This window comes from Rhamphochromis longiceps, linkage group LG5 (genome assembly GCF_057381845.1).
Source record: "Rhamphochromis longiceps isolate RC_006_pf linkage group LG5, R_longiceps_female_GT1.1, whole genome shotgun sequence".
Taxonomy (NCBI): Eukaryota; Metazoa; Chordata; class Actinopteri; order Cichliformes; family Cichlidae; genus Rhamphochromis; species Rhamphochromis longiceps.
The window spans coordinates 27959249-27982236 of record NC_140561.1 but is presented as its reverse complement, the minus strand read 5'-3'; the positions used below and the strand labels follow the sequence as shown (position 1 = coordinate 27982236).

Genomic DNA, 22988 nt, shown 5'->3' with positions numbered 1-22988 from the left:
AACTCCAAGCCATTCAGTTAGCTAAAATGCAAATTAATCAATGAGGAAACACCTCAGCAAAAAACGACTGACTCTGGAACGATTAGTTCAAACGTAAGTCCCACTGAAGCCAACGCTTACGATGTGAATCCTCAAGAACATTATATAGGTAAAGCCAAGGTGAACCATTAGTTCAAACATACATTTCTTGGTTAAGTGGCTTATAATATGTTTATGTAAATACCGTTTAAAAAAATCTGTTCAACTTGTGACCAGTGCTGAGGTGGTGACGTGATGGGACAGAGGGGATCAAGAAAAAAAGAAAAAAAAGAAGAAAAAATAAAGACAGAAAAAAGGATGACAAAGCACAATGTGAGGTAAGAATAGGACATACTGTACTTCCAATCGGTAGTATCCCTCCCCTAAAGTCTATAAATAAGATTAAAGGAAACATTTAAAGGGGAATTCCCCCAATGTTGAAACCTAAATTTAATCCCTGAGTTGTTTTAAAATCAGTGTTAGGTTTGGTGTCTGATAATTACTATACATCTTCACTTCTTTTAATCAAACAGCTTTTATACCTGCTTTAAGCTCTGCCCAAGGAGTGGAAACTGTACGTAACCTCCACTGGCACTGACACAGTAAACTCTATTCACACAGCCTAAGCTCTCCTTGTAGAGAACACATATACATACATACATAGACAGACATACAAACACACACTGTTATCCTATCTGCTTAGTCAACCGGGCAGCATTAATAGGTATAGAATTACCTCGGTGTGTGTAGTCACCTGCCATTAGCATCTAATCCTACCACGGTAATCCTGACTTGCTCTACTGACCAACACAAAGAAATGATGCAGCGAGAGAGAGGAGAGATAGACGTGACATCTCAGGAGTATACTGCCCTGGTGACCTTCCTAGAGTCAAGGATTAACTCAGCCACTCATTCAACTAGTCAGCCAACCACTGAATTCATTGGTTCATTCATTCAATCAGCCAGACAGAGATATAACATGAGGTTCAGATACCAGTGAAAAGCACAATTACTGGTGCAACATACTAACGTCAATGGGATTATCAAAATAACAAAGCCATGTCAGAAATACTGAAAGAGGTTATGCTTCAGTGCCAAAACTATTTTGTAATCAAACCCTCCTGAAACCCTATGCCACAACTTCCCCAGAAATTAGACTACATGTCACCTCAGTGAAACCCACAATAACTGCGATTGCGTTTCCTACCTCCTATGCATTTCCAAAGAAACCGCCAATATTTGAATTGACTGGACGAGGCCAAACTCAGCACCAAGTATTGTTTTGGTGGCAAAATTGCAGAGCAATGTACACACACCACATACATAAGTATAAATAAGTATAAATGATGCTTCAACACAAAAGTGTAAATTAACCATAATGCTACCCTAAGCTATGCGAACAGTTAGTGTTTCAATTACACTTTCTGCACTTGCAAGTTCACTACGGTCTGCTCGAGTCTGACAGACCTGTGAGTCTTTGAGGTTTTGTTCGTTTTTTGCCGCAAGAATTCGGCAACAGAGATTTTACGTTACACTGCATGAACTATGCATTCTGTCCATGTGGTGGACTTCCAAGAAGTACAAGAACAGAGTATAATAACAGGAATGACTATTTGGCCGTCATGTCTCCAGCTCTCCGAGAAAGTACAATCAAGGCATCAAGTAGTCTGAGACGTTCCCAAAACAGTCTGGAAAAATAGCTAATACTTGCTAATACTTCTGCAGTGCACAGCAAAAGTGCTAGAACAACAAGAGATTAAGAAGAACAGAAGCATATATGCATATGCATATGCATATATATGCATATATATATTGCTTGGTTTATTTACTATGTACTGTCTACTTAATAATTCAAGGAGTACTTAAAATAATCTTTAAGCTTTTCTTCTGCGCTGTGTAGCATTTTCCATTGAATTTCTTTCTGTCCATGTAACTGCATTTTGCTGCTGTACAAATATAGTTAAGTACTTTAGGTCTTACTTGCACTTGTGCAGCCATGCGTGCAGCTCACTGCATAGTTTGTGTGTGTGCTTTTTATGCTCCATCTTTTAGAAAACACAAATAAACTGATAAGAGTTTGTGTAGATGTGGGTATTACTGACAGACAGGAGCTGTTATTTTCCAGGACAAGCAGGTTTCACATGAGCTTCAGTTAACAAGCTTAACCTAATGAAAGGATGATATTAAGGCTAAACCTCACTTGTATCCATCAGTCAACATGCAAAAAAAATGCCATTAATTTATATAGGCAAAAAAGACTAATAAAAAAAAAAAAAAGAAATTTTAAAGAGATTTTATTGAAGAGGCTTTGACCATCCTCCAAAGGAAAATCAGACAGCTGTAATAAAAAAAATTTTTAAGACGTTAAAAAAAATTAAAGTTTTTCTATTTGAGTTTCATTTTGATGAAATGGTAAGGTGACACAGACTCATTAGTTCAAATGTGGACTAATCATACTTGCATCCATATTCACTCCCTAAAAGGGCAGTTCTGTACAGGGAAAAACCCTATGTTTACCCTAGTGAAATGGATTAACAGGCATTGTTTGGTTTCCATCTTTCACATAGGAAGCTGAATCAACCAATTGTCTTGCTAAACCAGCAGGACCGAACAAAGCATTGCTGCAAACTGCCCAAACAACCCACAGTTACCTATGACCTCAGTGTCTTTGAGTACACCTAGAAGAGGTGCCACTTTCACCAAGTCTCAGATTATCGGATAAGAATGCAGAATGGTCTGTTTAAATGTTAACTTAATCATCGGAAACTAACCACTGTTTGAGTAAAGCATCAATCTACTTAAAAAAAAAAAAAAAAACATCTGGTCACCTAATGCAAGCCTTCCCATCTTTTACTTCTAATTCCACAGTTTTATTAGTGGAAAAATCCACTCTTGACATGTGTGGGTCTATTGATACACACCTTCTCATAAATCACTGAGTGTCACACCGTGGAAAAGTTATTTGCTAAAACAATATGATGGCTGAAATTCCACAGAAACCAGTTTGAAAGCGAAACCTGGCGATTACGCACCACTAAGATGTGTAAGTTTTACCTTCATTTCATCTTCATTTCATTAACAGAAAACATTGTTGTAGGCTTTTTGGTTGCATTTCATTCTCAGTATCTCACTGACCTACTGGATAATGCACACAATGTTCTAATGAGCTCTTACTCTGAGCGTCATTATTTTTGTTTGTTTTATATTGTTCAATAAATCTCCAAAAATCTGTTGGATGCATGTTTAAACTTATCTAGAAAACCCAGATATACATTTTGAGTTAGACTGACCCATTTGTGAAAATTTTATACTAAAACAGCTAAAAGAAATTTTTCAAAAAAGAATTTTTGTGTTTTTCAGGTTTGAAAAATGTATCTATGCTCAATTCTTAACCTAAAAATGTAAAACTGTATTGTATTATTTATTAGAATTACAAATGGCTAAATGCTCACTTGTAGCACATTCTTACATGATTGAACTTCTGACAAAAAAAGAAAAAAAAAAAAAACAACTCCACTATGTTTATAAGAAACCGCTGAGCGACCACAGTCCCCACAGGTTGAAGATGGAAAAGTTACCAGCATCACAAAGGGGGCAAATTTCACTGTCTGGCGGGTTGACTGTGCGTTTTTCCCTGGTAGCTGAGACGGTCGCTGGGTGAGGATTTTAGTCAAAATAGTGCAATTTATGCAGTCTATGCAACACAAACTGTTTAATAAATTACATTTTTCGGGCATGAAAATACTTGCAGACGGTGAAGTTAGGAAATTTTGAAGAGTCCAGTTGTTCTTGATTGCAATATTGCTTGGCTTCTTTTTGGACACAGCCTTTTCCTTCTGGAAAATTCAATCTGAATTTGCAGCTAAATAAATGACATTTTAATTGCTTGAACAATTTATATCTCTGTGTGTTCTTTATAAAGAACTTGTCCCGTTTATAAATATCAACTGAACCACAGGTTTCCAAAGTAGTATGTCAAAAAGTAATCTGGCAAACCATCTGTCGATACAAAAATCAGTAGCAATAATCCGAAAGCTCACAAACTATAAAGTCCCAGGGGCAGCAGATGTTCACACCTTGGGAGATCTGCATGGTAACAACAGTGGAAGTGACGGATCGTCAAAGCCATCAGTCATGGAGGTTGAGAGACCTTGAGTAATTTGGAGAAAAATGCACCCTTCAATAATCCCACCCACATAAACCTTTAGGGTTTTACTTTCTATCGATTTGTCTTGCTGGCCACAGGCTTTCCTAGTCTTCTTGACTGGAGCCGAACTAAGATGTGAGTGAGCTTTAATTGAAGAGCAAAAACACAAAACTGTAAAGAAAGAAATGGAATGTGCTTGATTTTTTTTCTTTAAATAAAAGACTGATTCATAGCAAGCTATTGGAAATAAAAGACCATCATTCACTGGCACAACCCTATTTTGGTCGCACTTTTAAGGCACAGGAATATCAGTGTTTGTTTTTGAGATTGTTCATTCAATAATGGAAGGGTATGGCGATACTAAAAGAATTTTTTTAAATAAACTAGAACATAACCACAAAGTTTTCTCATCTGGGATAAAGCACAGCTGAAGCTTAGAAGTTAACTTAATAATTACTACGTTAGCTTAAATATATATATTTGGAAATATAAACTAGACATTTTGTCCACTGGCCTGCCAATTATGTCGGAGGCAGTCGGCGCACTCAAAGGAACTGTGCTGAAGGCATCAGAAAGCAAAGGGGAGAGAGGGTGAGACTGTTCAAACAGCACATTGATAGTTTGTTTGACGTTATGTTTGAGTAACACTGGTTGACTCAAAGACAGAAGACTAAAAAGGAGTGGGGGTTGATGGAAGGATGTGTCAACGCGAGTTAATGGTTTGTTCTATAAAGTCTACGTGGTCCACACTCGGCAGTCTGATCTTTTATCTGAATTTCTTTTTCATAAGAAAATGGCAGGGGAAAAGGGACTTTCTCTTCTTTTATTATACATTCCTTGATGTCACGCAAATATTTTTTCTTTCAGTTTGCTCCCGTACACTTCGTTGTTCTCTCCTATGTTTCATGATTTTTTTCTTTGGACTGCATCTTTCCCTACTTTCTTCATATAACATTTGTAATACCATAAAGTTGCTCACGTAGTTTGCTATATTTAAGAGCCAAAAAGGTTACTCCTTAGGGTCCACAAGCACCCGCCAGGCTCAGTCAGTTGATTCCAGACTAAAAATATTATGCTGAACCGTTAGAAGTACAATAGGAACTAAAAGAGATGAGAGATAATATTTCTCTATCCATGTGCTTCCTCTTCATTTATACAACAGTGGCCATTTTGCATCAGACACTTCATCTCAACATTGAATTTTCATATCAGGTAAGCTGTGACTCCAAGATATAGCACTTCTATTTTTCCATCTCTCCAACACAGTCCATGGCCAGTTTCTTTGTGCAGAATGTATCACTCTCATTTTGGAAATGTAGAAATGTAGTGTTCTGCTTCATCCCCAAAGAATATCCTGGTTCACAGTCAGTCATACTCCAACTCTCCTCTCCATAACTGAAAAAGTTGGTACTAGATATGTCCTGGTTAGATCAATCAAACCAGGACCCATAAGGCTGCAGTGCAGAATAAGGACAACCATCTGCTTTCCAAAATTCGAAAGACTAAACCTAACCCCCCTTTGTGTATGGCTTCTCTTTTACCACAGGCGAAGTCTAATGAGAATGAGAATAAAGAGTCTAAAGAGTTCTTTAATTTTGGTGAGATGAGACCCTAAGCAGGCTGCTTTTGCTCAGATGATAACATAGCAGATCAAAATATAATTGTTGCTGTCCCCATTCAGCCCTGTTTAGTAAATGGTAAATGTACTTTTTTTTTAAATTGCTAATTATAGATTTACAGAAAAGGATGAAATCCCCAGGCTCAAGAAGTCTGTTATCTACCACTTTATGAGTCAGCTTTGGTTGATATCATAGGCGTTTGTTGCAGCTGCCCTGCAACAAACAGAACATAAAACTGTGGAAAAACATTGTAGTACTTTAAACTCTTTACTATATTATTTTAGGCCCATTAGTTGATGTACTTGTAGTTTCTTTTAACTCTAGTTACAGAAATTCATTAATGCATTGTAGACAGACTGAACAGATGCCTTGAATGTTTTCTGAATATGTGGCTCCTTGTAGTTTCATGTTGAAATGCTCAATATTTCATCACTTCATGTTCTCAAACCAGCAGTTAAGTAATTTTCTTGGCTCTTTCCTTAATCTTCAGTTGTCGTTTTCCAAAGTGCTGACAGGGGTTCCCGTTAGGGTGGAGAAGAGGAAGTAAAGGACAGCAGATCTCCATGTGACCATTTCTTTGCATATGATTTGAGTATCTCTTTCTCTTCAGTCTTGCCACTTAATCTCCTTCTGATTAGGCATCCATTTCTCCACATCTCATAAAAAACATTAAGCATTACAGAGCTACAAAAACAAAAAAGATGAAAATTTCCAGTTCTTGAAAGAAACTTTCAACTCTTTTCCTGCAACTAATTAAAGGTTCTGCATCAAGAACTACCAAATAAGTATGTAATGACTACTGTTCATAGGTAATGTATGTAATGATATCCAGGTGTTTGTAAGTTAAATCCAACACCCTCTTTTAAGCTGAACTCCATGCACAGTCAAGTCTGTTGCTGTATCGTGATTCACCAGCTGGATCCTCGTGAGGTTGCGTTTCTGCACGTTAGAACAGATCAGCCTGATCTGAAAGGTTGCAGTAAAATCTGAGAAATGTAGTCTGTTTAAATGAATAAGACGGGCATGATCAGTTTGTCTTCACAGGACTTTTCCTGCTCAAATTTGCCTTCAGGGGTGATTGTATGCTTAAGCATTATTGGTTTGAATATAGTTAAGGCAATGAGGCTAGGTTAGATTACTCAGGGTTTAAACCAGTGTATTGCAAGCTCAGCAGCCTACATGACCTAAGGTGACCTTCCACAGAGCCTAATAATCTTTCTTCTTTTTTTTTAATAGAAAAGTTATAAACTTATTATCTTACTGCTGCCTTTAACCATTTTACACATAAAACAAAACAGGAAGTTTGACAAAGAGATAATAAATAAGGTTAATGTCATACCTTAATACTGCAGCTAATATCTGTCCACTTGTAAGTTCAGTAATTAAGAAATACAATACGCTAGGCCAGAATGTTTAACACATCTTAGTGCCTCATAAAGGACAGCTTGAACAGAAGTAGACCACATGAATAAAAGCCCTGGATAATAACATTAAAACCTTTTTATTAAGGTGTATGTTTATTATTTTTAGTCAATATTTTCAATGTTGTTCATTTGTTCAGTTATTTATTAACTTCAATATCATATAATTACTGAAATTTAAAATTTACTTAACTTTTAAATTACATGTATATTTACAGTTTTAATTTTATCAAGAGGTTTTTTTAAAGGAGATAAAAGACAGACGGGGGAAAGAGAGGTCTAGACTGCTCACAGGGATTCACAGGGATTTGCATGGTAGCCATGAAGACAGCAACGAAGAGCATACACCCAACCAACACTTCAGTCATGTGCTGACAAAATTAGAACAGGTAATCCTCAAGACAAAGTCAGCTGCAGACAACCTTCCTGACATTTTAGCTGAACTAGAACAGGGCACAACTGTAAAGGGATATTAAAAGAAAACATAAAAAGTATTGTTTTTTTTTATCCTGATTATCTAGTTTTCATAATTGATGAAAGACCAAATTGTTCATGAAATTAAAATCTTATCAATTCCCCAGCTCAACACGCAGTTAGACATTTCTTAGTCCTGAAAAATACACTGGTTTTTGGCAAAGAAGGAAACTTGACACTACATTTAGCTTCAATTAGCTAGCTTATTCTCACATTGGCACAAAACATCATTTTACCCTTGTACTCAGGAAGCTAGCACTCTTTAATGTGTGCAGTTTGTTCATTTTCTCCTTACAGCTCCATTAAGTAATATCTGGAAAAGTTCAGAGCTGCAATGAACTCTGCACACTAATCTATCATATGCTCAGAAGAAAAATCATAACAGTGTAAAGCTGGTGAGCACTAAGCTTTTCTCAGCAGGATTTTACTGTTTTTTAATGCGCTAGAGGGCAGCTTACTGATGACAATGATCGATTTAAAAGCACCTGAATGCATGTAGCTTTACTTTGTTTGATCATTTTATCCAGGGAGGAGGCTCAGGTCTTTGTTCATTGTCTCAACTTTAAAACATCACCTGAGGCACATCTCTTCTTTCATTTACTTTTTTCTTTTTCTTCTTTGTCTTCTGTTTTCCTAATTATCCATTTCTCAACCTGTTATTTCTAATGTCCCTCCTTCAGTTCTGTATTTGCTCTCATTTTAATTATTCTTCCTCCTTCCCTCACAACATAACCACACAGATGACACACCTTTACATGTGAGTTTGTTTGGCCAGTTCTGAAGAAACGCATGCTCATTAAGAGTGTGTGTCCTCGCCCACATTCACCTGAGGCTGCCTATAATCCTGTCAACAACACTAAGACTTCCCTGAAATCAGCCGCTGCCACACACACTAAACTATGAGGAACCATAAACGTTATATGAGCAATGTGACAAATGCAGTGTGACGTCACCAATAAAGACGGGGGGGATACAGTCAGAGCATGAAAACAGAAGTACCAAGGATGTCAGGATGGAAGGATAGATGTGAGCAAAAACAGATGAGTGTGGGAGGTCGATGACTCATAACGCCACTCCTGATATAGCCGAGACAGAAATCAATAATCCGTCTGTCTCTCTCCAGGAGAACTCAAAGGTCTAATGAAGCTGCAGCAGCATGGATTTTCTTCTGATAGGTAACATGTCTTTGCATCAAAGAGGAAGTTGGAGGAGAATATAATAATGAGATGATGAGTTGAGATTAAAACACAGCTGACCACTTGTAAGCTCTATAAGATAATGTAATTATCTTATAGAGCTGTGGACTGGAGCCTCAATTTAAGACAGCACAGAAAGTCTGCTTGCTAAGGAGTCTTAAGTGAATGAACACTGAGAGCCTCTTTAGCTCTTGGACGCATTTCCACACATGCTGTTAAGACAGTCCGTGTGTTAACTGATGATGTAAACATTCTGCCAAGCTCTGTCAGACACAAGTTCGCAAAACTATTCAACAGTTATACTCTGACTCTCCAGCTTTTTTACTCGTGCTATTAGAACACTTCAGAAAATATTCCCCCTTCGTCAGACTAAAATTTCTAAGTGAGCATTAAACTTAGGATTGGGACTTTACTGATACCAAATAATCCAAACGACAAGGAAACACTTGAACTATTAATCTTATATCATCTCAGATGATTTCTTGGCTAAAGTTTGATCTATTTTTTTCCTTTCTTTTCTATGATGCCAATTATCACTGTCCATCAAGGACCCTCAACATGGACATTTACTCAGAAAAAAAAAAAAAATTACCCTCATCCTCCATTTCCCCTGTGCTAATTTTTTTATGTTAGCCTGGCCATAACTTGCTCAACCTCGAATCTCCCCTCCCCCCCCCCAAATCTATGGATGTCACCTAGGGCTGCCACGATTGGTCGACTAGTCACGATTACGTCAACTATCAAAATCGTCGACGACTGATTCAATAGTCGACGCGTCGTTTGAAGCTTTGTAAGATCGCAAAAGACGCAGGAATGAGTAGTAGGATTTAAGAGTGTAATAACGGACTGAAACAGAAGATGGCAGCACTGCATGTACAAGGATGCCAGCTGCCGTTAAACCCCGAAGAGGAAGCTGTGTCCCAGAATTCATAGCGCGGCCCTGCTCAGTTTCCAACAATGGCGGCAGCTAGTTAGTTTTAATATTACTCTTATTATTCTTTCTGGGTCACAAAATAAACGTTTAACATATTTTCAGGCGAGAATGTAGCTGTGTAAACCTCAAATATCGGCTCAGTTTATCAGGACACCACATATTTTCAAAAGCGCTCCGACGTTTTCGGAGACGTCTGTTACCCACTAGCTCGATAGCTAGCCGGGGGCTAGGTCACTAGCGCCGTGAGAACACCGGACTCCCGGCAAATTGTTTTCAAACCCACTGCTGTCTTTCGCTACTCAGGTTAAATATATATGAGTCACTTAGATAAATTAAAAATGTTATTGTTTGGCTTTTTTTTTTTTTTTTTTTTTAGTATTTTATTTGTTCCTGAGTAAATCTGTTTGGCTGAGATTAAAGTTATAGTTTTTACACAGCTGAATAAACGTCAAGCAGACAACTGATTATCAGAAGTGTGAGATGCTTGAGAATATTCTCCGGTGTCCTGTTATATTTTAGATAGCAAGGAGTTTATTAAACTTTACCGAAACAATCTGCAAATTTCATTAAAATTGAATAAACTATCATCTTGTCTTTATTTTTAGTTAGCACCTTAAAAGCTTAAAGCTGTAAGCTAATGATAGTTATATAAGAGCAGATGCTGCTGGTGCAATAAGCTGTACGTTTTAAGTTCAATGGATGATGATCTGATTAGTCGACTAATCGCATAAATAATCGGTGACTAGTCGACTATCAAAATAATCGTTTGTGGCAGCCCTAATGTCACCTAAACACCTAAAGAACATACACCGTTTATTTTATTGGAGGTGAGAGAGAAAGACACTTTAACTCTCAGCAGCGTCTCGGTGTTCGTTTACCAATGGGAACTGAAGGAGCATTCGGATCTAAAAGTTCATTATGCTTGATTCAGCATTGTAATAATGTGGGGAAAACGCACAATCCAACACACTTTTTGAGATGATGGTGAAACATCAACCACATATTTCACTGCAATCCATAGTCCATTTAAATTAGGCAACATCCGGTCCTGGGTGTGGGTGTGCATGTTAGTCAAAGCTTCCAATGCTGCAGCCCTTGCTCTCTCTCTCTTAATTTTAAACGATGATGGCCAAATGTAAAGCAGATAACAATGCCACTACCTAGCACAGTTAAGCTGTATTTAAATATAGAAATTAAATTGCTGTATGCAAGTTTGTGCTGTGCAATTTTTTAACTCTAACTTTCATGACACCCTTTCCTTTGCTTTTGCTATTCTGTGGAGGTCAAAGTTAACGCCCTGGCAGACAAATTTAATTAAGCTTATATTCATTTATTTTCTCGTTTTCATAAAAATTATAAATAAACTTCAAGGAAATCCACTTAAATGCAATGAAGAGTTCAATCAATCCACAATTTCTCCAAAGTCAGTGAGTAATTAATATCAATCAAATAATCCATAACCCAATATTTCGCAAAATAATTGTGTTTAAGATTTTTGCTGTAAGAAAGAAGAATAAGTGTAAGAATAACCACTCCACTGGAGCAACGCATAACCACATCAGGACATGTGTGGACAATAGCCTGGAAGAAAAGAGGGCTGTTGGTGCTATTATGATTCACTCTGCTGGGCTATGTCATGACACACCCATCACCTTTTTCTGAGGAGTCCATGGGGGGGAAAAATGAAGTTATATTTACCATTAATATCTACTTAATAATCCAGACTGTAACTAGATTAACTGAACTGGTTTTTCCTTTCCATTATGTAATTTTTTTCCTGGCCACCATGAGTTGAAGCACTGTCACTTTTTTTCCTAGCCGTCCAATGGGGAGAGGAAATGCAGGACTACTACTGCACCAATCAACTCTTAAGTCCCATTTGTACAAGTGCCGAAGAGGGAGAGAAGTTTCGTCTTTTTTTTATTTAATCCATCCTGGTCCTGCTAGTTCCTGATTTATTCTCTTACACAGGAAATAATATTCTCATGTTCTTCCTTAAAGTCTGATGAAAAGCATAATCTACATAGGGATAATCCTGACTATTAACACCGGTACTGGATCAGTACTTAGTAACAGAACTGGAAGAAGTTGGATCAGTGCATCACAAAATGACCTACAATCTGCTAAAAGCATCTGTGCCTCCCTGCCTATTGGTTAATTCAGAAGTGTGAAATCTTCACAGGCACGTTATGATGCCCGGAGGAGAGATTTATCTGAAGAGAGACTCTACTTAATTAGACATGACTCTGTGTGTGTGTGTGTGTGTGTGTGTGTGTGTGTGTGTGTGTGTGTGTGTGTGTGTGTGTGTGTCAGATGGTAGCAGTGCCCCTATTGGGTCTGTGCCATGTTGGTGAACCAGGATATGATGCCACACACGCACATACACTCGATCATAACCATTCCTCTTCCTTGTTATCTGACAGCAGAAGTGACTCATGTGTACTGCTTGCTGTTCTCACCACAGGACGTCTGCAAGTTCCATCATGTTACGCGCAAAACGTTTAACTAATTTTCCTCAGACTCTTCATCACACAGAGATCCAGTAACAGACAACAAACACTCACTCACTACAGCAACATGACCCCTCTATTAGAGATGAAGGTCTGCTTCAATCAGAGGTGTATTATTCAGTCCAAGAATGTGCATTACAATGTTGAGAAAAATAAAAACAGCTCAAAGTAGAGCTGCTATAGCTTCCGTGAGTCACCCGAAGATCCATTGTTACACAATATCGCTGTATTTCTGAAGACTGACTCATCTGCTGTAGGTTGTTTTCGTAACAGGACACCAGAAAAGTGTACAATGAAGGAATCCCAACAAGTTGCTTCTGTTCATCTGCACGTAGCGAAGAAGTCACTTGGATGAGTTATCTGGATGATTGAGCACGCATAAAGATACAGTGAAGCAAGTTCAACACAAACAACCTTCTTTTGCATTACCAGGCTTGACAAAAGCTAAAACCCCCAGTTGGAGATGGCAGGTAACACAACGGTGGTTTTCAACTTCCTCTGTTAAGCATCTGCTTCAGGCTCTGTGCGCGCTCACATGTCATATAACAAAATGATCCCTATGAGTGCCACCTACCACAATATTATCTACATAATGATGACCTATAAGAAACATAAAAATGTATAACAATAAAATGCAACGCTGTTACAAATAAGACAAGCTACTGGAGAAAATCAATACTCTAGTAAAACGTTTCAGTTTTCATTATTATTTTATGGCTGAGTATATGCTTTTAACAAGATGGTGGCGCATTAGAGTTCCGGTACATTAACCAGACACATTTAAACATTAAATGTTACTGTCCCATAGAATAATAAAGTAGACAATTAATTAATTTGACCGACTGACTTGGTATTCTTGCTGTTTGTTCTGTGTTCTAGCACCTGCAGAATGAAGTATTAAAATATGTACACATTTTTGCATCACCAGCTGAATCCTGCACATCACAGTGAGAATACAAAGCAGTCTTTATTCATCAGGCTGCACATTTTAACATTTCCCCAACAAACAATCTATATTGCACACAAAACGTGCTATGAATAAAGGAAACAGTGAAAACCTGGAGCTTGCATGCGATTTCAAACCAGACTGAACATAACCTGCTCTGGTTATATGTTCAGCAGAAGTTATGATGGTGATTTAGCCAGGTAAGGAGAGAGCAACTTCCATGACACAGAAAACTCTGACTTTAAGCTTTAGAATACCTTGCTAACCTATTAATCTTACTTCTTACCACCCCCTCTGACAATACATAATAGCAAATACTGACAAAGAAAAAAAAAAGTTGTTATTGAAGAAATATATCAAGAACAAGGACATTTGGGCTTAAAAATAAATAATTAATAACAGGTACACTCAAGTACACAGCCATGCTCAAAAGTACAGAGATCATCCCTATAAAAACCAAGAACAGGACTGAATATACATCCATTACTCCCTTCATGGTCACCTCCTGGTCCAACAACATAGCTCAATATGCCTCCCAGTATACAGTTCCATCTTTTAATCTGTAATTCTATGGTAAAAATGTAAATGAGAAATATAAACTGCTCTAGAAGACTGCCAAAGTTACCTTACTTAACAGTAAGCTATGGATTTTTCTGTAAATTAAAGGTCACTTAAAAAAAGTTAGAAAAATCTTGGTGATTTGGTAAACAGACTGGTACTTATATAATGGTACTCCTTTCTACAGGAAGAGCTAGGGATCGATCAGCTGACCTTCCCATTGGTAGACAACCCACTGTACTCAACCCAACCTTACCCAAATATAGACATTTTGGCACACCAATCGGACCGGACACCTTTTTTTTCTTAAACATAGCACAATGGTATTATCCTATGTTTTTAATGCATTGCATACATTACCTTCATTTTGGCATGACCTAAAAGCCCAAACAAGCACAGCAGGCTGAGTTTACTTCAGATCATATTTATGCATCTATTTTTATAAGCTGAGTTTAAAGGAAATCCACAGTGAAAAGTAAAATTTAAAAACTCCCAAAGTCTGATTAACTGATTCCAAAATGTCAACAAATGGCTAAACCTGATCAGTAAAAATCACCCATGCCCATGCCAGTGCCAGTACGTGAAAGGCCAGTAGAACCAGAGCCATTTGCTGCCTATTCTGGACCAAGGGGGGGGAAGAAAAAAAAGAGATGAGATTGGAAAAGAGAAGCTGCTAACTATGAACATCTGAGAGCAGTGGAACTCAGACAGACAGGCAGCAAAAGGGCAGAGTGTTTGACAAACATCAAAGGGTGCACAGCTGGTAAAATCCACCCCCATCCAGCTCTCTTACCCTCTCAGATGGCCCACTTCCAGTTTTAACCTCTGCTCATTCATTACCTAATCAACATCAGCAGCACTGCACATCCAGAAATCCCATGTCAAGCCTTTAATAACCTAAATTTCAAGCTTACTCGTGCTTTCCTGAGACTCTATATTTTAAATTCCACTTTGTTTATGCATTTTTTAGATGTTATGTCCAAATCTGTCCCAATCAAATAGTTCATGACAGTCATAATTTTATATATATATATATATATATATATATATATATATATATATATATATTTTTTTTTTTTTTTTTTTTTTTTTTTTTTTTTTTAAAGTGTAAGTCTCACGGAGAATAAATAGAACTGCCAAATCAGCATTGCAAGGGTCAAATCTTCAATACAATATTATAACAGGCTTACAATATTACAGGCTGCTGCCATGAAGTTACTTAATATGAAGCAGATATGACTTTTGAAGTCTGATATTACAGGTAACCCAATATATTGGGATAAGTATGCAAAAAATAAAGGGGAAAAAACAGCTTGATTAAAAAAAAAAAGATGTAGCGACATGTAATGAGATGACTTGTATGTCCGTTTTTTTTTACCTTCATGTCGTTCATGATGAGCTGGAAGAGCCCTCCCAAGGCGCTGCATTCTTTCTCTATTCCCGCATCCATTTTTTCCACAGGCTTGGAAAAATCCTTCTCAACTTCACAACAACTTTTTTTTACCTCCTCCTTGAAGAGAAAGAAATAAAAACTTCCAGCAAAGTGTTGAGAAACTCCAAAAGAAGAATCAATTGAGGCTTTTATTTAATATAGGGAGCGGAGTTACAACACCCCGAGGGCAAAGTCCGCTTTTTTAAAAAAAAAAACTGTTTAAAAACAGCAGTGGAAAAGGAAGAAGCGGGGAACACACATGAGTCCAATCCGAGGTACTAATGCTGGGCTTCAGTCAGCCAATGCTACCAGCCGGCCAACTTGACAAACCTCCGAAAAACCCACACATCATGCCTGAACCAGCAGCCTTCTGTCTGGAAAATGTCGGGCACTGTTTCTAAACTTTAACCCCGCTCTGCGTTCACTCCCTGCGGACGGAAAGCCCAGCTAACCACAGCGAGCTAGCAAACCCGGCTAACTCCGCTAGCAACCTGTGTGACTGCGCGCGCGTGTTTGTGTGTGTATGTGCATCCAAAGGAAAACACGCGCGCGCACACAGTCCGGGATCAATCCGTTGGCCCAAAAATAAACCGACGCGGCTTTCAGCTGATGTGCTGCTCAGGTTTAACGTTCTGAAAGTCGTTGTTTCCAGGAGTGTATCCGAGTGATTTACGTTTTCCTCCTGCGAGTTTTAACGACAGACGCTGCCCCGTCCTTCTCTCCTTACTCCAGTGGGAGTCCTAACCTGAAGTGAATGAGCGCGTCCGCGAACTGCGCATCAAGGTAGCCGAAGTGACAGCGCCCACATCCCGTCAAGAGTTTCACAATAAAAGCCATCAATCTAAAATTTCAGTCACTGTAGTTTTTTTTATTAGTTTTAATTTTTCTGTCATTTCGAAATTGCGTTTTCACGTTTCGGCGAGTTATAATAAAAAAAGGACCAAACTCACAAAGCACTTGCTGTTTTCTTATTTGCTTCTTTCATGTTTTTACTGGCTGGGGAACATGTGCTCAAAATTTTGAGATGGACATTTCCAGTTCCCATTGAAATCTATACATGTAACGTTAAACAGTATATTTAATAAATTCTAAAAGGCACTTTTTGTTTCTTATTTTACAGGAAATTTATACATTAAAGCAAGGTAAGTTTTTCAGCTCTGCGCAGCTTTACTTGATTAAAATTACCTGCCTGTTCCTGTGTGGAAATGAGACTTTAAAACAAAATGCATTTGAAATACAAAAATATTGTACATGGAGGATAATAGCATACAATCTCTTCTCATATTACTAATTGCCTAACCACACGCCAGCAAGCACCTGAAGCCCACTGAACTAGTTTGTGAACTGGTAATTTGAGATGAAATTACTTTTAATTTAAGATGACTTCTCTTAGATAGTAAAATTTTAAATAGAGCGCTCCATCAGTACTTTAGGAGTTTGTGACTGCATCTACAGATTGACTCATGTGGTCAGTTTTAACCGCTAATTGTTGCATATTATTATGGATACCAATTTTTTTGCCAATCAGCACTCTCATCTCAAGCAGTTCTTGCCTGGAATTTATTACCTCCAAATATGAATATGTTGCCTTAAAATGTTTCCTATTGAACAATCAATTAGGTCACATGATCTGACAACAACAGCAACAACATTTATTTGTTTGGGATAACTTTTATAAATTTATTTTGGGGGTTTTTTTTGTTTTGTTTTTTTTTTTTGCTATTTTATTCTAATAAAACTCTTTCCTGGCTGGGGACTCCAAGTGAAAATTAGTCTTCTTGGCTAAATGTGATAAATGGATATTTTGCCTCTGTGTGAAGTTTATTAAACCATTATACTTTTACCAAAGTTCCAGTGGCGGCAATTCATTTTTATTTTGTAAGCAAACAAATAAAATAACTCACTTTATTTTTGTCCTTAACATCTTGCACAATCCCTTATTTTATATACAAGAAATTATCTTGAAAAGTTGCATTTGAAATGCATTGATAAGTAGACCTGAGTCAAAATGTGTTTTTAAAGGTTTACTTTGTTGGGGCTTTTTATTTGTAGTGCTACGTAATTTCCTGTCGAAGCAGCGTTCGGCTCACTTGAAGCTGCTGCCTCCGTGCATAGTGGAGGTTTGTTGTGTGTTGAAGACGCGGCAGTCTGCCGGGGCGGAGCTACAAGCTGTGACTTTAATGTGACTTTACTGGGAGATGACAATAAGAGCTAAACTGGTCATCAGCCAGTTGAACACGAATGGAGTCTTTGCAGAAAACGTACTTGTGTCTGTTTATTCATCACTTCTGCCAAAACTGACTTGTAGCAAGTTGTCTCTAAAAATCTGAGAATCGCACTGTGTAACGAGGTATTTACTCTCAAGGCTTTACCTTAGCCTCCACTGACACTGTGAGGAACCTTGGAGTGAGTTTGGAGCAGTGTAGGTCCTTTAACTTGCATATTAAACAAATATCTAGGAATACCTTCTAGAGCAGGACAATATGGCCAAAAATATTTATCACAATATATATTTGAACATTTGCGATAATGATATAATTGACGCGAGACAAAATACTTTACAGGCTTTACACACTTCACAACTTTATTAGTGCAAAAAAACCCATCAATATATTTTCAATTAAACAAGCAGTTATTTTTTATGTGCATTAAAGCTGTATAAAATTTTAACAGCGCAAATGCAAATTCCTTGCTGACGTTTTAACCAAAAATAATTTCCAGTGGAAATTGGCCGACATATCCTGAGCATAACCATGTATAATATCCACAAAACTTAAAAAGAGGTTATACACACACGCCAAACCGTAATATTATGTTGAAGCACAGTACCTATCACTCCGCAAGGCTCCTGAAATGGTAGCCGTAATGCTCCGACTGTCATGGTCCTGGGCCATGTGGGCCCAGTATTCTTAGTTTCTTATATTTTTGTATTTCGTTCCTTATTTAGGCCATGTTTCCTAAGTTGTCCTGTTGTGTTGTTCCTTATTTGACTTCCCCTTGTGACTTTTATCCCCTGTGTGCCCCTCTATGTATCTGTGAGCCCTCATCTCCCCTCCTTGTTTCATTCCATGTTTCCCCAGCCCACTATGCCCGCGCTCTCTCTCTCCTCCTGTTTGCACCTGTGTACTTCCTGTTTTACTTTGACAGTCTCCCGTCAGTGTTGTTTACTCCTGCCATGTCTTGTTATGTTTATCTGTGTCAGCTGTGTTCCCATGTGTGGCCACTTTCCCTGATCATCCCTCTTGTGTATTTAGTCTCTGTGTTTCATGTAGTCTGTGTCGCGTCGTCTGTGTTACCACCCCCTGTGTTCCGTATCTCCAGCCATAGCTTTTCCTTAGTTTATGTCCAGTTTAGGTTTCTGTTTGAACTATTACTCTTATGCTGCCCTCACTGTTTTGTTCCTTTCATCAGCCAGAATAAAAGGCTCGCTTTTGTTTAACTCCACTCCTGCATCCTCGCTTGTGTTCGCTCCTGGGTCCACCACACACATTTCCGCACGGTCTGCCTCCGCAGACCGTGACACCGACAATGAATCAAGCCATGCGGCTTTGTAGCTTATCAAAGTCGTATTAAAACTAGTGCTGTCAGCGTTAATCTTGTTAAAATGACATTAAAGCCATAACCGCGTTAACCCGGATGCCCAGTGTGTGGCCAGGTTTTTTGGCTGCTTAGATGTTCTACCAAAAATTGTGCTTTGGTGTGTATCTGACAGACAAAAACCAAACCAGTTCCACACCACTGAAGTTGGCACCATTTTTACAAACCAATTCGGGTTTATCTGTTTCAATCAACGATCCGCTTTCGCCCTTCTAATTCTCTGTCGCCGCCATGCTTTTTCCACCATGTGTGTATGAAAACAAAGGCACTGCGCACTCGTTTTACCCATATTCTATCGCGATATTTCATTTTCTTATCATTGCCTAACATTATACCGGTGTTACCGTGAACGGTATGATATGGCCCAGCCCTAATACCTTCTATCATCTGCACATTATTGTTAAAACAGCATTAAATTAAAATGATGCAGAAAAATAAGTGCATTTGTTACTTTTAGGGTGGACTCTTGTAATTCTTTATTGTCAGGCTGCCTTAACAGCTCACTGAAGAGCCTTCAGTTGATCAAAAACATGTAAGTGAGAGTACTAAAGAAAAGATATTAGCTCATTTTCATTGGCTCCTTATTAAACCCACAATTGAATTTAAAAATCTCTTTCTCACAATCAGATCCCATCATATCTTAGAGAACTCATAGTAATAGTGTGATAGTATAGTATAGTAATAATATTAACATAATCGCTGCATAATCGCTACCAGACTGCAGGCTTACTTGTGGTTCCTAGAGAATTGAAAAGTAGGATGGGAGGCAGATCCTGTGGAACCAGCACCGAGTCTGGATTTGGAAGATAGACACCATTTTTACTTTTAAGATCAGGCTTAAAACTTCCCTTTTGATAAAACTTGTATTTAAGGCTGAACCAGGTGACCCTGAACCAACTTTTAGCGATGCTGAAATAGACTCAGCAAGCTGGGGGACTTCCCGTGATGTAATCAACACTTTTCTCCACTCCCTTCTTTTCACTTCCCATGTGTTTATATGCCTCTGTTTGAGGTGTCTTCCTGTTTATAAACAAGGTTCTGTCTTCCCACTACCACCAAGTGCTTGCTCATAGTGGATTACGAGATTGTTTTCGTTTTTCTCAAATATTGAAAGATCTTTATTTATTGTATTAAGCACCTGAAGACGACTGTTGTGAAGTGGCGCTGCATATGAAATTAAATGAAGTGAAATTAAAAAAGAGGAAATAGTTACAGTTTCCAACACCTGGTTTGCAGTTCAGTGAGGGCCACCTGATGATTTGCTACCAGGTTTTGCTTATATTATTCTCTAACGCTTCGCCTCTGAGCTGTCTTTTCCACATTTGTCCTGATGATTATTTAAAAATTTGGGAGTTGTGTGAGTTGGATTACATTTATAGCACTCTTGTCCGTGAGGAGCCACAGATGCATTTGGCTTCAGAAATCCTTGTCTCTGAACGGTTTAGTGTGCTCAAACCATAATGCCTGCACAGGAAAAAGGCGTCTCAAGGGTCATGTTATCTTACAGGCCACACTTGCTGTTTTTAATTCTTAAAAAAATTGAAATTAATCATTTGGAGTCATTTGTTTTCTTGTAATTATAGTGGTGTCCAGCTGTTTCCTCTTTATTGTCTGCAGCTGAGTGAGACTTTTTTTTTAGATTGCAGCTTTAAGAAACAAATAACCCAACAGTCACATCCAAGCCATGGACCAATTAGCCAGATGTGAAAGTAGGTGACTGACCTCTGTTTTTTCATTCTTGACGCAGGTCTTTTGACTGAGAACAGTCCAGAGGAAAGCACCATAAATGCTTTAGAGGAGAGACTTTCTGAAAATGTGGCTCTTATTGCCATTTATGGCAGGCAGGATTTTTGTTTATAAGTGCAGAACAACATTTAATAAATGCTAATATTTATAAATGGAACCTATTATGGTTTTCAGTATTTTTATATTGTCATGTTGGACGTTCGTATTATGCACAAAGTTTCACATACTAAGATCATCACGCACACAAGTAAATATGGTAATTACAAATTCACTTCAGACCAGTCCAGCTCTATCTTAGAAAGAGCAAAGAGCTCTTTTCTACTCTTTGTTCTTGATGATGTCACAGAGGCCATCTTCTCAGGACATTTTTGCTGTGAGGCAACAGTGATAACCACTACCCCACCTTGCTGCCCCTGCAGAAGAGTCCAATGATAAAAAAAATATCGAGATTGAAATGAGCATAAAAAGCATTAAAAGCATAAAAAAGCATTGCAATGTTACTATAACTGGATATAAGTAAATAGTGCATTGATTTTTTTGTAAATCCAAACTCAGTCATTCAGCTCAAAAGTTTATTGCGAACAGCTCTCACAAAACCTTTACTTATGTAGGGTTATGAATAAGTTTGAGTGCATCTTGTTGCCGTGTTTTGTTTTTTTAATGTGGTTGCTGTTGTTAGTATGAGACAACAGAAAAGCCACACAAATATTGTTTTATTACCTACTAAAAATAAGCCTCATGAGCAATGCATGCTTGGCTAGTGAACTTGAACAAAGCTGTATAAACCTTAAAACCTTAGCTGACTTCACATAGGAAATAAAGTCAGGGTTGTGTGGGATGTGAGTAAAGATTAAGCTCTGATGTCATGTTGTTCTTTTTCAGCATTTTGGTCATCCGAACTTTTTTGAGCATTTTCCCTTTTGTGAGTATAAGATTTTGCTCCCCATGCCCAATGGAGGGTTAATATGACTTCTTAAAATGACTTCTTTTAGTGTTACCTTTGCCCCCAGGGCTAGGGGGTTGGGGTCATTCTGTGTGGAGTTTGTATGACTTTAGTTGTAGGAAATGCTAAAAATACAGTCTCCTCCCAGATTCAAAATTAGCTTTGGATGTGGGGCAGATAAAATCCATAGAACAAAACATGCTATTAATGTGCAAATGTGGCTCATAGACTAAAGAGCTTTGAATATTCAGAATCACTTATCTTTAATACATGATGTTCTTCCATCTCGTATAGTCAAGGATTGTTTTAATGTAATTGGACCCTGTCTATTGTCTATATTGAACCTCTCCTTGCTTTCTGGTTATGTACCTTCAGTTCTTAAACATGCTTTTATTCAACCCGTTTTAAAGAAAAATAACCTGGATCATAGTGATTTTGCCAACTATAGACCGATTTCCAAGCTTCCTTTCTTGGCTAAAATCCTTGAGAAGGTGGTTCTACTTCAACTGCAGACCTACCTGGACGAGAATAATATAAATGATAAATTCCAATCAGCCTTTAAACAACATCATAGCACTGAATCAGCGCTGCTTCGTGTTTTTAATGATCTTTTACTTATGGCTGATAATGGTCGTCCTTCTGTTTTAGTTCTATTGGATCTTTCATCTGCATTTGATATGGTTGACCATAACATCCTAGTCGCAAGATTAGAGCACTCTGTTGGCATAAAGGGCACTGCCTTGGACTGGTTCAAATCTTACCTCTCCAATCGGCTTTCTTCGGTACATCTGGCCTCATCTTCCTCTTCCCCTGTACCTGTTTGCTGTGGTGTCCCCCAGGGTTCTGTGTTAGGCCCGACCCTTTTCTCACTGTATATGCTTCCTTTAAGCGCTATCTTTGAGAAATACCACATTGCTTTTCACTATTATGCGGATGACATCCAGATTTATTTTGAGTTACATGATGATCTCGCTTTATCTTTAAATAACTTTCGTGAGTGCATGAGTGAGGTCAAGAAATGGCTGTTGGCAAATACTCTTATTCTCAATGAAAAAAAGACTGAAATCATGATTTTTGGCAGTAATGCCCTTCGCGCCAAACTTCAAGATTCCTTTGGCTTTCTTACTAGTTCTTTCTCTGATACTGTCAGGAATCTGGGTGTCTTGTTTGACAGCTCCTTTAAACTTGATAAACAGGTGTCTGCTGTTGTCAGATCTAGTTTTTATCAGCTTCGTCTCATCTCCAGGGCCAGACACTATATCCCGTATAATGACTTAGAAAAGCTCATTCATGCTTTTGTAACGTCAAGACTAGATTACTGTAACTCACTCTATTCTGGTCTCCATGTTACCCTTCTACATAGATTACAGACAGTTCAGAATGCTGCGGCACGTATTCTAACTAAAACCAAGAAGTTTGACCATATTACTCCGGTTCTTGCTGAGCT

The 22988-nt window shown here is 38.1% G+C and overlaps 1 protein-coding gene across 3 annotated transcripts in view; it reads right to left on the bottom strand.

Annotated features, from left to right (window-relative positions):
* Window positions 1–16011, bottom strand: part of mtss1 (MTSS I-BAR domain containing 1) — a 78331-nt gene extending 62320 nt beyond the window's left edge. For all 3 annotated transcript variants that reach the window (XM_085407083.1, XM_085407081.1, XM_085407082.1), the window contains exon 1: window positions 15202–16011. In XM_085407083.1, coding sequence (XP_085263209.1) covers window positions 15202–15273 — 72 coding nt within the window. In that variant the 5' untranslated portion in view covers window positions 15274–16011. The remainder of the gene's footprint in view (window positions 1–15201) is intronic.
* Window positions 16012–22988: the final 6977 nt, after the last annotated feature.